Below are 16321 nucleotides of genomic sequence, written 5' to 3' on the forward strand. Positions count from 1 at the left end.
TAATCAACTTTTGGCGATAATGTAAATCTCTGTACATCACTAAATATTAGCTTTTTAATGGCTACATGTTAATCTCTTGCTTGAATGTACTATGCATTATTAAGCTTATTTTGGGACATTCAGTTTGTTTCCTGTTTTTTAAACTGCTCTAGTGAACATTGTTGTGCCTATCATTTCATGCAGTTTTAATATTTAAGAAGTTTAATGAACTATTTACACATTTTTAAGGCTTTCCATATATATTGTTATGTTGACTTTTTTTGAGACTATAGTTTTGCTCTCTTTTTGCCCAGGCTAGGAGTGCACGGCGCCATCTCCACTCACCACAACCTCCCTCCCAGGTTCAAGTTTTCTATTCTCCTGCCTCAGTCTCTCGAGTAGTTAGGATTACAGTGCACCACCATGCTCGGCTAATTTTGTATTTTTAGTAGAGACGGGCTTCTCCATGTTGGTCAACAGGCTGGTCTTGAACTCCCTCGACCTCAGGTGATCCACCGCCTCAACTCCAAAGTGTTGCACTTCACAGGTGAGCCAATCACCAGCCTGGCCTTAGAAGTTATGTTGATTTTCTTTTTTTTTTTTTTTGAGACAGAGTCTTGTTTGTCGCCCAGGCTGGGAGTACAGTGCCCGGATCTCAGCTCACTGCAAGCTCTACCTCCCCGGTTCACTTATTCTCCTGCCTACCTCCTGAGTAGTTGGGACTACAGGCCGGCCACCTCGGCCTCGCTAGTTTTGTTTTAGTAGAGACGGGAGCCGGCTGGTCTCATCTCCTGACCTTCTGGACAGAGGCTCGAGCCACCACGCCGCCCATGCTGACTCTCGCATGGCGCGGATAGCCTGCGGCTCGCCCGTAATCCCACTCTGGGAGCCTGTGACATGTGGATCACGAGGTCATCAGGAGATCGAGACCATCCTGGCTACCACCGCGAAACCTCGCCTCTACTAAAAATACAAAAACTAGCCAGGCTTGGTGGCGGCGCCTGTAGTCCCAGCTACCTCGAGGCTGAGGCAGGAGAATGGTGTAACTCTGGGAGGCGGAGCTTGCAGTGAGCTGGAGATCCGCCACTGCACTCCAGCCTGGCGACAAGCTTGGTGACTGCCTCAAAAAAAAAAAAAAAAAAAAAAAAAGGAAAGGATAGTTTACTGTAGCACCAGTAGTATGTAAATGCTAATTTCACCACATTCTCAACACAGTATTATAATTTATTTTCCTCTTTTAAATAAAATCTTTCCTGTGCTAACCAAAACTCTTATGTTAAGTTCATACAATCCTTCATATATATTCTCAGAATCTTCCCTCTAAATGTTGGTTTCTCCTCATATCTTCCTATTTCATAGGCATCCCTTCTTCTGTGTTCTGTTTTTTAAAGGAAATAACTTCAATTTTTAGAGAGCTTCAGTCTTAAAAAAATTTTTTTTGTGCTATAACATATAGAAGATTTGCCATTTTAACCATTTGTAAGTGTACAGTTCAGTCTTGTTTATAGTTATTTATTTTTTTGAGACAAAGTCTTGCTCTGTTGCCAAGCTAGAGTGCAGTGGCACAGTCATAGCTTACTGCAGCCTCAAACTCCTAGGCTCAAGTCATCCCACTGCCTCAGCCTCCCAAAGTGCTAGGATTATAGGTGTGAGCCACTGGGCGAGTCATGTGTATTAACAGTGTTGTACAACCATCAGCACTATTTCCAGAATTGTTTCATTGTTGCAGAGACTCCGTACCATTTCCCCTTTCCCCCCATCCCTGGTAACTTCTATGAATTTGCCTGTTGGACTATTTTATTTAAGTGGAATCCCACAATTTTTATCCTTTTGTATCTGGCTTGTTTCACTTAATGTTTCCAAGGTTTATTTATATTGTAGCATGTATCAGAACTCCATTTTTTTTTGAGATGGAATCTTGCTCTGTTGCCCAGCGTAGAGTGCAGTGGTGCAATCTTGGCTCACTGCAAGCTCCACCTCCCGGGTTCATGCCATTCTGCCTCAGCCTTCCGAGTAGCTAGGACTATAGGCGCCCACCACTACGCCTGGCTAATTTTTGTATTTTTAGTAGAGATGGGATTTCACCTTGTTAACCAGGATGGTCTTGATCTCCTGACCTCATGATCCGCCCGCCTTGGCCTCCGAAAGTGCTGGGATTATAGGCATGAGCCACTGCGCGTGGCCTGAACTCCATTTTTTTTTTTTTTTTATGGCTGAGTAATACTCTGCTATATGTATATACCATGTTTCTTGATTCATCTGTTAGTGGACATTTGACTTGTTTTCACATTTTGACTATTGTGAATACTGCTGCAGTGAGCATTGGCATTTGAGTTTCTTTTTTTTTAGTTCTTTTGAACATATACCTAGGAGTGAATTGGTGGGTTATATGGTCATACTCCTTTTAGCTTTTTGAGAAACTTCCATACTGTTTTCCATAGTGGTTGCACCATTCTACATTCCAATTAGCAACGTACAGGAGTTTTTATTTTTCCACATCCTTGCCAGCACACTTATTTGCCACTCTGTGTGTATCTGTAAATTACCATGAAAGCACTACAAGCTGTAATTTTTTAATTTTGGAATTACAAATAAGTTTTAGTGAGCAGGCAGACTTGCAAATAAAATTATCAGTGAAGTGGGGAACAACTATGTCTAAATGCAAATCATATATATGCATTGTGACTGTAACATGTTATATGAATACACATAGTGTACACCTAGGTTTTTACATTTCTAGGTGATTTTAGTGAGTTGAAGTGAGTGTAGTGTTACAATGAGGAAACAATAGTAGGTCATTAATTTTATAGTTAGGTAAACCTAAAAATTCAGCTATAGGTTATACTTTTTTCAGTGGTATTGTACATGCTTTAATCAAAGATTAGCATAAATTATGCTCCTTTTTTCAAATTTCTAATAGCTTTTTGATAAGGTTTTTTTAAAATAACAAATCTTATAAAATGCTAATCTTTAATTTTCATACCAGTGTTTTTAGTACGTATTCGAGTAGCAGCCTTCTTACCTACGTAGCTTTATGGTTGATGGTGGGGGGATGGGATTTTGAAAAAATAACTTCATGTGCCAAAAAATGCTTATTTTAATTTTTGTCCCAATTCTTAATCCAGATCTCTTGCAGGTAATTAAAGAACTTGTAAACACTCAGTTGGGCACAGTGACTCATACTTGTAATCCCAGCACTTTCAAAGGTCAAAGTGGGAGGATCGCTTGAACCCAGGTTTGAGACTAGCCTGGGCAACACAGTGAGACCTGTCTCTACAAAAAATAAAAAAATTAGCCAGGCATGCTGGCATGCACCTATAGTCCCAGCTACTCAGGATGCTGAGGCAGGAGGATAGCTTGAGCCCAGAATGTTGAGGATGCAGTGAACCAAGGTTGTGCCAGTGCACTGCAGCCTGGACAACAGCGTGAGACCCTGTCTCTAAACCAAAAAAATAAAAACAAAAAAAACTTATAAACACGATATAAACCATTTCTGTTCAAGTCCAACAGTATATGTCTGAGGACCATAAGAATATAGTCTGTGCTTAACTGTTTAAAATGTTAAGGTTGAAAAGCATTATGGTTAAACTCATACACTGGTGGAATTGTTTCATAAATTTTGATATGTCTGCATAGTAGAACATTATACAATTATGACTATTCAGTAAGAACTCAAGTGCAAGAAACATGAATGGATAGAAATAACACTGAAATGTCTATTTTAGTTACATAAAAGTTTTCAGCAGTAAGTAGGTGTTGCTTTTATAATTAGAACAAGTTTGGTAAATACATTATGTGGAAAGCATTTTGCCTTCTGTTCTCCTTAAGATTGAGGTAATATGATTATATTAAGATAGCAGTTGATGTCTTTGTTTTCAACTTTGTTTCCAATACAGTTATTTTCTTTTTCTTTTTAGAGATGCTAACTTTGTTTTTCTCTGACTTTGTTTTTATTCTTCTATCTGATGACTTCCAAAAGAACAACGAAACCAACTCCTCATTTAGATGGGTAAAGATTATTTTATTTATTTTACAACCTGTTTTAAATTAACCTTGAAATAAGAAGCTTTTATTTAATAATTTTTACTTGACACTTTAGGCATCATGTTGTTTTTGGACAAGTAATCTCTGGCCAAGAAGTTGTAAGAGAGATTGAAAACCAGAAAACAGATGCAGCTAGCAAACCGTTTGCGGAGGTACGGATACTCAGTTGTGGAGAGCTGATTCCCAAATCTAAAGGTAAAACGAAGTACATATTTCTAAGAATACTTACACATACAAAATAAGCAGAGACATTCTAAATAGTTGGCATGAAATTCATACTCAATCTGATATAAAAATGAGGTTTTTGTTTTAAAATGTATTTCTGCGCTTTTATTTTTTACTTTTTTAAGTTGACAAAAATTGTATATACTTACTGTGAACAATATGGTGTTTTGAAATATGTATACATTGTGGAATGGCTAAATTGAGCTAATTAACATATATTGCCTCACAATTATAATTACCCCTTTTTGTGGTGAGAACTCTTAACATCTTAGCGGGGTTTTTTCTTTTTTTGAGACAGTCTCGCTCTGTCACCCAGGTTGGAGTGCAGTGGCATGATCTTGGCTCACTGCAACCTCCACCTCCTGGATTCAAGCAATTCTCCTGCCTCAACCTCCCAAGTAGCTGGGACTATAGGCGCCCGCCACCACACCCAGCTAACTTTTGTATTTTTAGTAGAGATGGGGTTTCACCATATTGGCCAGGCTGGTCTCGAACTCCTGACCTTGTGATCCACCTGCCTCAGCCTCCCAAAGTGCTGGGATTACAGATGTGAGCCACTGCACCTGGCCAGTGATTTTCAGGAATACAGTACATTGTTATTAGCTGTAGTCATCACGTTATACAGTAGAATTCTTGAACTCATTCCTCTGAGCTAACTGAAATTTTATATCCTTTACCAGCATTTGTCCAACACATTCCCTTCTCTAATCCCATGAGAACCACTATTCTCTCTGCTTCTATGACTTCAACATTTTTAGATTCCACATGTAAATGAGATCATATGGTATTCGTCCTTTTGTGCCTGGCTTATTTCATATAACATAACTTCCTCTGGGTTCATTCATGTTGCTCCATATGACAGGCTGAATAGTATTCCATTGTGTATATAAACCACATTTTTTAAAAAATCCGTTCATCTATTGGTGGAAACAGGTTGATTCTGTATCTTAGCTATTGTGAATAATGCAGCAGTGAACATGAGAGTGCAGATATCTCTTCAACACACTGATCTCATTTCCTTTGGATATATATCCAGTAGTGGGATTTCTGGATCATGTGCAAGTTCTATTTTTAATTTTTTTATTATTATTATACTTTAAGTTCTGGGATACATGTGCAGAACATGCCGGTTTATTACACAGGTATTCATGTGGCATGGTGGTTTGCTGAGCCCCATCAGCCTATCATCTACATTAGGTATTTCTCCTAATGCTATCCCTCCCCTAGACCCCCCACCCCCAGACATGCCCCAGTGTGTGATGTTCCTCTCCCTGTGTACATGTGTTCTCATTGTTCAACTTCCACTTTTGAGTGAGAACATGCAGTGTTTGGTTTTCTGTTCCCATGTTAGTTTGCTGAGAATGATAGTTTCCAGCTTCATCCATGTCCCTGAAAAGGACATGAAGTCATCCTTTTTAATGACTGCATAGTATTCCATGGTGTATATGTGCCACATTTTCCTTATCCTGTCTGTCATTGATGGGCATTTGGGTCTGTTACAAGTCTTTTTTTTTTTTTTTTTTTTTTTGAGATGGAGTCTCGCTCTGCCGCCCAGGCTGGAGTGCAGTGGCCGGATCTCAGCTCACTGCAAGCTCCGCCTCCCGGGTTCACGCCATTCTCCTGCCTCAGCCTCCCGAGTAGCTGGGACTACAGGTGCCCGCCACTGCGCCCGGCTAGTTTTTTGTATTTTTTAGTAGAGACGGGGTTTCACCGTGTTAGCCAGGATGGTCTCGATCTCCTGACCTTGTGATCCGCCCGTCTCGGCCTCCCAAAGTGCTGGGATTACAGGCTTGAGCCACCGCGCCCGGCCACAAGTCTTTGCTATTTTGAATAATGCTGCAGTAAACATATGTGTGCATGTGTCTTTATAGAAGAATGATTTATAATCTTTTGGGTATATACCCAGTAATGGGATTGCTGTGCCAAATGGTATTTCTGGTTCTAGATCCTTGAGGAATTGCCACACTGTCTTCCACAATGGTTGAACTAATTTATGCTCCCACGAACAGTGTAATGGTGTTCCTGTTTCTCCACATCCTTTCCAGCATCTGTTGTTTCCTGACTGTTTAATGATCACCGTTCTAACTGGCATGAGATGGTATCTCATTGTGGTTTTGATTTGCTTTTCTCTAATGACCAGTGATGATTAGCTTTTTTTTTTCCTGTTTGTTGGCCACATAAATGTCTTCTTTTGAGAAGTGTCTGTTGATATCCTTCACTTACTTTTTGATGGCGTTATTTGTTTTTTTTCTTGTAAGTTTGTTTAAGTTCTTTGTAGATTCTGGATATTAGCCCTTTGTCAGATGGATAGATAGCAAAAATGGTCTCCCGTTCTATAGGTTGCCTGTTCACTCTGATGATAGCTTCTTTTGCTGTGCAGAAGCTCTTTAGTTTAATTAGATACCATTTGTCAATTTTGGCTTTTGTTGCCATCGTTTTTGGTGTTTTAGTCATGAAATCTTTGCCCATGCCTATATCCTGAACGGTATTGCCTAGGTTTTCTTCTAGGATTTTTATGATTTTAGGTCTTATGTTTAAGTCTTTAATCTATCTCTTGAGTTAATTTTTGTATAAGGTGTAAGGAAGGGGTCCAGTTTCAGTTTTTTGCATATGGCTAGCCAGTTTTCCAAACACCGTTTACTAAATAGGAAATCCTTTTCCCGTTGCTTGTTTTTGTCAGGTTTGTCAAAGATCAGATGGTTGTAGATGTGTGGCGTTATTTCCAAGGCCTCTGTTCTGTTTCATTGATTTATATATCCATTTTGGTAGCAGTACCATGCTGTTTTGGTTACTGTAGCCTTGCAGTGTAGTTTGAAGTCAGGTAGCATGATGCCTCCAGCTTTGTTCCTTTTCCTTAGGATTGTCTTGGCTATACAGGCTCTTTTTTGGATCCATATGAAATTTAAAGCAGTTTTTTTCTGATTCTATGAAGAAAGTCAATTGTAGCTTGATGGAGATAGCATTGAATCTATAAATTACTCTGGGCAGTATGGCCATTTTCACGATATTGATTCTTACTATCCATAAGCATGAAATATTTTTCCATTTGTGTCCTCTCTTATTTCCTTGAGCAGTGGTTTGTAGTTCTCCTTGAAGAGGTCCTTCACATTCCATGTAAGTTGTGTTCCTAGGTATTTTATTCTCTTTGTAGCAATTGTGAATGGGAGTTCACTCATGATTTGGCTCTCTGTGTGTTATTGGTGTATAGGAATGCTTGTGATTTTTGCACATTGATTTTATATCCTGAGACTTTGCTGAAGTTGGTTATCAGCTTAAGGAGATTTTGGGCTGAGACGATGGGGTTTTCTAAATATACAATTATGTCATCTGCAAACAGACAGCTTGACTTCCTCTCTTCCTATTTGAATACCCTTTATTTCCTTCTCTTGCCTGATTATCCTGGCCAGAACTTTCAATACTACATTGAATAGGAGTGGTGAGAGAGGGCGTCCTTGTCTTGTGCCAGTTTTCAAAGGGAATGCTTCCAGCTTTTGTCCATTCAGCAGGATATTCGCTGTGGGTTTGTCATAAGTAGCTCTTATTATTTTGAGATATGTTTCATCAATACCTAGTTTATTGACAGTTTTTAGCATGAAGCGCTGTTGAATTTTATTGAAGGCCTTTTCTGCATCTATTGAGATAATCATGTGGTTTTAGTCATTGGTTCTGTTTATGTGATGGATTACGTTTATTGATTTATGTATGTTGAACCATTCTTCCATCCCAGAGGTGAAGCTGACTTAATCGTGGTGGATAAGCTTTCTGATGTGCTGCTGGATTCAGTTTGCCAGTATTTTATTGAGGATTTTCCCATCGATGTTCATCAGGGATATTGGCCTGAAATTTTCTTTTTTTCTTGTGTCTCTGCCAGGCTTTGGTATCAGGATGATGTTGGCCTCATAAAATGAGTTAGGGAGGAGTCCCCCTTTTGGAATAGTTTCAGAAGGAATGGTACCAGCCTCTCTTTGTACCTCTGGTAGAATTCGGCTGTGAATCCATCTGGTCCTGGGCTTTTTTTGGTTGGTAAGCTATTAATTACCGCGTCAATTTCAGAACTTGTTATTGGTGTATTCAGGGATTCGACTTCTTGCTGGTTTAGTCTTAGAAGGGTGTATATGTCTAGGAATTTATCCATTTCTTCTAGATTTTCTAGTGTATTTGTGTAGAGGTGTTTATAGTATTCTCTGATGGTAGTTTGTATTTCTGTGGGATCAGTGGTGACCTCCCTTTTATCATTTTTTATTTTGTCTATTTGATTTTTCTGTCTTTTCCTCTTAGTCTGGCTAGCAGACATCTAGCCAGAATCTATTTTGTTAATCTTTTTCAAAAACCGGCTCCTGGATTCATTGATTTTTTTTTTTTTTTTAAGGGTTTTTTGTTTCTCTATTTCCTTCAGTTCTGCTCTGATCTTAGATATTTCTTGTCTCATGCTAGCTTTTGAATTTGTTTCTCTAGTTCTTTTAATTCTGATGTTAGGATATCCATTTTAGATCTTTCCTGCTTTTTCTTGTGGGCATTTAGTGCTGTAAATTTGCTTCTAAACACTGCTTTAGCTGTGTCCCAGAGATTCTGGTACTTTGTCTTTGTTCTCATTGGTTTCAAAGAACTTACTTATTTCTGCCTTAATTTCATTATTTACCCAGTAGTCATTCAGGAGCAGGTTGTTCAGTTTCCATGTAATTGTGCGGTTTTGAGTGAGTTTCTTAATCTTGAGGTCCAATTTGATTGCACTGTGGTCTGAGAGACTGACTGTTACGATTTCCGTTCTTTTGCATTTGCTGAGGAGTGTTTTACTTCCAATTATGTGGTCAGTCTTAGAATGAATGTGACGTGGTGCTGAGAAGAATGTATATTCTGTTGATTTGGGGTGGAGAGTTCTGTAGATGTCTGTTAGGTTCACTTGGCAGAGCTAGTTGAAGTCCTGAATATCCTTGTTAATTTTCTGTCTCGTTGATCTGTCTAATATTGACAGTGGAGTGTTAAAGTCTCCTACTATTATTGTGTGGGAGTCTAAGTCTCTTTGTAGGTCTCTGAGAGCTTGCTTTATGAATCTGGGTGCTCCTGTATTGGTGCATATGTATTTAGGATAGTTAGCTCTTCTTGTTGCATTGATCTCTTTACCATTATGTAATGCCCTCTTTCTATTTCTGATTTTTTGAGGAGCCTTCGTTCGGTTTTCTAATAATGCCTATACTGATTTACATTCCCACCAACAGTTTACAAGAGTGTCCTTTTCTTCATGTCCTCTCCCTTGTTTTTGTTCTTTTTTTTTTTTTCATAATAGCCATTGTAACAGGTATGAGGTGCCATCTCATTGTAGTTTTAATTTGCATTCCTTTGATGTTCAGTGACATTGAGCATTTTTGCCCATATACTTGTTGGCCATTTGTATGTCTTCCTTTGAGAAATGTCTCTTCAGGTTCTTTGCCCAATTTTAAATCAGGTTGTTTTCTTGCTGATGAGTTGTTTGCATTCCTTATATATTTTGGATATTAACCCATTGTCAGATGTATGGTTTGCAAATACTTTCTTCCATTCCAGAGGTTGCGTCTTCACTCTGTTGATTGTTTGTTTGGCTGTGTGGAACCCTATTAGTTTGATGCAATCCCATTTGTCTATTTTTGCTTTTTGTTGCCTGTGGTTTTGGGGTCATATCCAGAAAAGTCATTGCTCAAACCAATGTCATGGAGCTTTTTCTGTGTGTTTTCTTTTAGTGGTTTTGCAGTTGCAAGTCTTATGTTTAAGTCATTAAACCATTTTTAGTTGATTTTTATATGCATTATAAGGGTCTGATTGTTTTTTTACATGTGGATATCTAGTTGTTCCAGCACCGTTTATTGAAGAGCCTGTCTTTTCCCCATTGTGTGTTCTTGGAAATTTTGTGTTTTTAACTGTGTTTTATCCTACTTCTCACTTTGTTTACCATGAAGTCAGTTAAGTTTTTCTGATTATTAACTGGCAATAATTTGCCCTTTTGCTTCCACTCAGTTTTTTGTTTTTTTGTTTGTTTGTTTGTTTGTTTTTTAACTGTAGTTGTCTGAATAACCTAGTAAGTAAATACTCTAGAGGAAGAGACTCTGGGGCTAGGTGGCAATCGAAGAGAGGAAGATAGATTGAGAAACTTTAAGGGAATAAATTATTTTTTCTTTAAGCGCTACTTAGATTCAGAAGCATCCTACATGTTTGAGAAACTTCTTTTATTTAGACCAGACCATTTGATACTAACAAGACTAATTTGATATATTGTCTGAAATGGTAAGAACTTTAAATATTTTAAGTCTTTATATTTGAAATATGTGGCTGATACTATTTTATTACAGATGATGGGCTTGACTTCCTAAAAATAATGGAGATTACCTTCAAACCTGTATAGAAAGCAGTAAAACCTTAAACTAACTCTGTTCTTACTAATCTAGGGGATAATAATATCAGTAATTAGTTTCTTAGAGTTAGCACATGTGAGAGTCATCTATAATGCTTTCTGATTCTCACAGTAACTCTGTAGTATTATATATCCCTATTTTACAGACAAAGATAATCAAGAAGATTAAGTTCTTTGCTGTGTCAGGAAAAGAGACCTCAAACCCAAGTTCGAGAATTAGAGCTTTTTCTGTTACATGTTACTGACTCATTAAAGTTTAAATGTCTTTAAAATTTCTTAAGAATTACCCTAAGTAGATCGTTCTCATCTCACCTTTTAGGTATACTGATTTCCTCTATAATATTTAGAAATAGGTACATTTTGTTTTGTTTTAATTTTAAAACACCCGAGATGGGCATAGAGAAGGCAAAATGATTATTTAAAAAAAATTTTTTTTGTCTGTATTCCATTTTTGAGTCTGCTAATTTTATTTTCTTCCATGTGATGTCAAATAAATATTTGCAGGTAAATTACTGCAATAAATTATTGCAGGTGTATGCTTCAGCTCATGGGATTTCTTGATGTACATGAGACCGATTATCCTTATTTACAAACAACAGGTGTAATGTATGCCTTTTTTCTTGAAGATTCAGTAAAAAACGAGATGTTGAGAATCTTTGAGTAATACGCTACAAATGCAATTATTTACATTTAAAAAATACTAAAAAAAAGTCTGTAGTGATATTTGTTACTTCTAAACCCTGAACCTACTGATGTTTAAACTTTAGAGTGTTTTTAGTACAGTAGGAATATTTTAGCTTAAGGCATTATTCTTCCCAAGTCATCTAGAAAATCTTCATCATTTATTCTCTACTTGACAACTAATTTAAAAGAAAAATACTTTAATCTTTAAGGACGGTTGTGTTAGGATCTGTTGCTTCCTTATAAAAGTTAAGTGGCCAGGCACAGTGGCCGACACCTGTAATCCCAGCACTTTGTGAAACTGAAACAGGAGGATCACTTGAGCCCATGAGTTTCAGACCAGCCTGGGCAACATTGTGAGACTCTTCTCTACCAAAAAAAAAAAAATTTTTTTTTAAATTAACTGTCTGTAGTCCCTGTTATTTGGGAGGCTGAGGCAGGAGGATCACTTGAGCCCAGGAGTTCGAGGCTGCAGCCTGGGTGACAGAACAAGGCCCCGGCTCTAAAAAATATATAAATAAATAAAGTTAAGGATGCTGTGTGGTTTATATATTCAGAAAGTGATTGAGGTAACAGAGTTTTTGGCCAGGTGCTGGCTCACGCCTGTAATCCCAGCAACTTGGGAGACCGAAGTAGATGGATCACTTGAGGTCAGGAGGTTGAAACCAGCCTGGCCAACATGGTGAAACCCTGTCTCTACTAAAAATACAAAAAAAAGTTTGCGTTTTAAACCATGAACAGTAATCATAGACTCTCTAATAAATTTGTTGTAAAGATGCTTTTGGTACCAAAAGGGCAGGACATGAATATTTGCCTAAAGGAGGAAGTAAATGAATGTAGCTCTTTATATATTACTTACATCTTTATAATGTGTTGTCATCTGAAGAAATAAATGATAGTTTTGCCTATGCCATTGGGGCCAGGAAGTTATGCTAAAAGTTGATGTTAGCATCCAACTGTATGTCCCTCAAACTCATCTTGCCCTTATCAGTTTCAGCAATCTGAGATTGGCCCTTTATTAATATGTATCTTCCCAGGAGTTTCTAAAAGGTCAGATTTGTTTTGAGCCAGGCCTCCAATGCCTACTCTGTTCTGGATCATACTATGAAAAGAGGAAAAGATCGTTAGTTTGAAAACACACACTTGGACTCCTGTTATTCCATAATCCTTCAGTTACCATTCAGAACATTGTTCAGGGTAGATTTTGTCATGCATCTTATATAATCTTAAGCAGAGCTATATCTTACATCCACTTTGTAAGTTTGATGGCCTCCTTAAAATAATTGGGAACAGTCAAAACGCATTGTAACATTGTGGTATTTATCATCATTATATTTAAAACCTTGTATGAGAGATTTACACCTCTTTTTTTTTTTTAACTTCCTGAAAGAAAACAAAAAGACTTCTGAAGAAATCTGACTGTCTTGGTCCATCTGTATATGGTCTTTGTGAGTCTGGGCAATCAGTCTTCCTGGGCCTTTCTCTCTTTGCAATTTTGAGATTGGAGATCCTTCTTTTTGTGACTATTTGAGTGTGCCAGAGAAAATTCGAAGTCAGGGAGAAAAACCTTCCAGCAGATGCAGAGATGGAACACTGGAAGCTAATAAAAGCTGCATCCTCTGTAGAGGCTCAGCAAAGGGCTGTCAAAAGCCAGAGTGGAGGGTAGAGCACAGACATACCTATATTAAGGTATTTCCTGGTTTTTCAGGAGCTGACATGACCTCAGATCATGTTCTGCTCTTCAGAGTTCACTGCAGTTGTTAACCCATTTATGCTGGAGGTTGCAAGTTTTTTGTGTGAAAAATTGGATCTTGGCAGTGACCTTGAGAAGTAGAATATACATAACTCCCACAAGCTTAGCGTACCAATAATGGAACTAAGAGATGAGAGGATTGCTGTGTTACATAGTATACAGAAACACAAGAACAGAGTTGTGGCAACATGGCGGTAAGTAGTTGTATGAGAAGAAATGGCAGGAGGCAGATTGCCTGGCAATACAGAATGAATAGCACAATAGAGGAAGCAGCTGGTGAATCTTGTACTCAGGAGACAAGTGAAGAACACCACTAGAGATTCATTTTTATGGTGACAGAGTCCCATTTCAGTGTCCTTATTCTAAAAGTAATTTTGGCACTTTTATTGGAAAATAGTGGTATGTTAAACTTAGAAACAGTTTAGGAGATGAGACCTATAATGTGAAATGAAATTGTCTAAAGACCATTTTAGGAATACTTCTGTTCTTTATTTCAAATCTTATTTTGATGGTGATTTCAGAATTCGCTTCATTTTCAAGATTTCAAGTGAAATTTATTGGTGTAAATCTGTAGGTCTCAAATAAAAAACAAAGCAGCATTTTCTTACATTAGGTTTTTACAAATAAAATACTCTGGAGTTATTTCTGGTTTGGTTTTGAATTTTTTTTTTTTTTTTTGAGACGGAGTCTTGCTCTGTCGCCCAGCCTGGGGTGCAGTGGCCGGATCTCAGCTCCGCCTCCTGGGTTTACAACATTCTCCTGTCTCAGCCTCCCAAGTAGCTGGGACTACAGGCCCCACTACCACGCCCGGCTAGTTTTTTTGTATTTTTTAGTAGAGACGGGGTTTCACCGTGTTAGCCAGGATGGTCTCGATCTTCTGACCTCGCAATCCGCCCATCTCGGCCTCCCAAAGTGCTGGGATTACAGGCTTGAGCCACCGCGCCCAGCCAATTTTTTTTTTTTTTTTTGAGACAGTGTCTTGCTCTGTTGCCAGGCTGGAGTGCAGTGGTGCAGTCATAGTTCACTGCAACCTCAAACTCCTGGGTTCAGGCAATCTTCCCACCTCAGCCTTCGAAATAGCTGGGACTACAGGTGTGCATTGCCATAGCTGGCTAATGTTTGTATTTTTGGTGGAGACAGGGTCTCCACAGGCCCAGGCGGGTCTCAAATTCCTGGTTCAAGCTAACTTGACCTCCCAAAGTGCTGGGATTACAGATGTGAGCTATGGAGTTTCGTTTTTAACCTTAATATTATACTAGTAAGTTCAGTGACTAATTGATAGGGTTACATCACACCATACCCCCAAGTAATGGTCAGTAAAGATGTTTGGGAAATCATCCTACCTAATAATAAGCAAACTGTGTAATCTTTAAACTAATTAACCAGAAATGGCCCGAGTTGAGAGTGTTATTAATAACTCTCTGTAATTCCTTTTCATCCATTATGATTTTTAACTTGCATTGTGGTTTTTGCTTTTAGTACTATTTCATTTTACCTTAAGGATACTTACATACTTGTAATAGAAATGCTGAAATCAATTTTGTGTAAGTAGTTAAGCAAGAAGTAGGGTTTTGTTTTGTTTTGTTTTGTTTTTTGTTTTTGTTTTTTTTTGAGACAGAGTCTCACTCTGTTGCCCAGGCTGGAGTGCAGTGGCGAGATCTCGGCTCACTGCAAGCTCCGCCTCCCTGGTTCACACCATTCTCCTGCCTCAGCCTCCCGAGTAGCTAGGACTAGAGGTGCCCGCCACCATGCCCAGCTAATTTCTTTTTGTATTTTTAGTAGAGATGGGGTTTCCCCATATTAGCCAGGATGGTCTCGATCTTCTGACCTTATGATCTGCCCACCTCGGCCTCCAAAGTGCTGGGATTACAGGCTTGAGCCACCGCGCCCAGCCGGAAGTAGGTTTTTTTGAAGAGTCAGCTGAAAACAGCTGTTGCCATATTTGGAATTTAAATTTTTAATTTGAAAATATTATAATTGAGACATTATTGTATATACTTATGGTATACAGCGTGATGTTATGATACATGTATACAATGCAGAATGATTAAATCAAGCTATTTAACATAGCTCTCACCTCAAGTAATGTTTTTGTGGTCGGAAATTTGAAATTTACTATCTCAGGAATTTTGAAATGTACAATACATTGTTATTAACTGTTCTCACCATGCTATGAAAGTAGATCTCACCAAACTTATTCTTCCTGTCTTAACTGAAACTTTGTACCCTAATTTTAAAAATTTAATACATTTATTTGGTTCAAAATTTAGAGAGTGTAAAAGGATAATCAGTGAAAATCTCTTTCAGTGAGTTTCCATTCTCACATTTTGTACATTATTCCACATGTGTGTGAATGTTGATCATGTAGAATGAATTTCCTAGAAATGGAATTGCCAGTTTACAGAGGTCATGCATTTGTAATTTGGTAGACACTGCTACCAGAATATAAGAGGATAAGTTGCCCTAAACCCTGTATAAAACTACTTATTATTGTAAACTCTTTCACCTTTGCCAGCCTAATGAATTTTTTTTTTAACAAATACTAGTTTCAATTAGCATTTCTCTGAGGAATGTGATGTTTGGGTCTCCTTAAGAGCTATTTATGTTTCTTTTTATCTGAACTGATTGTTGATTCCTTTACCCCCTATTATTTACCATTCTTTTGTTCTTCCTTTCTGAAGTTCAAGTCGCCTCCTGCTTTTTCCTTTCTCTTTGGAGAACTTCCTTTAACCAATTTTTTTTTTTTTTTTAAGATTAGGTCTACTGGTGACAAATTATTCTAGTTTTCTGAAAATGTCTTTATTTCATCAGGGTTTAGGGAATGGTTTCAGAATGAAACTGTTCCACCTCAGATCATTAGGCATTAGCGTTTCATAAGGAGTGCTCAGCCTAGATCCCTCGCATGCAAGTTCACAATAGGGTTTGTGCTCCTTTAAGAACCTAATGCTGTCGCTGATCTGACAGGAGCTGGAGCTCCAGTGGTAAGGCTTGCTTGCCTGCCACTCACCTTCTCCTCTGTGACCTGGTTCCTAACATGTGACGACGGATCAGGACCAGGGACCATGGCTCTTCATCGCCATGTACTGACATTACGTTGACTATGTATATCGATAATTCTATTCAGTTAAATAATAGTTGTGACTTTGAGAAGGATACAGTTTCAATCATATTCTCAATATGCCTTAATCATATTTTAAAATACAGTTTAGCACACACTTTGAAACTCAAGCCACAGTCTTACAGAATCAATATTGCTA

The 16321-nt window shown here is 38.2% G+C and overlaps 1 protein-coding gene across 3 annotated transcripts in view; it reads left to right on the forward strand.

Moving 5' to 3' along the window:
- The window catches only part of PPIG (peptidylprolyl isomerase G), a 57233-nt gene that overhangs the window by 27513 nt on the left and 13399 nt on the right, over positions 1-16321 (forward strand). For 2 of the 3 annotated variants that reach the window (XM_003907579.5, XM_009182402.4), the window contains exons 8-9: positions 3959-3988; positions 4079-4218. In XM_003907579.5, the coding sequence (XP_003907628.1) occupies positions 3959-3988; positions 4079-4218 (170 nt within the window). Of the gene's footprint in view, positions 1-3896; positions 3989-4078; positions 4219-16321 lie in introns of all 3 variants that reach the window. The other variant, XM_021923703.2, reaches the window with a different exon arrangement.

The sequence above is a fragment of the Papio anubis genome, chromosome 10 (genome assembly GCF_008728515.1).
Source record: "Papio anubis isolate 15944 chromosome 10, Panubis1.0, whole genome shotgun sequence".
NCBI lineage: Eukaryota > Metazoa > Chordata > Mammalia > Primates > Cercopithecidae > Papio > Papio anubis.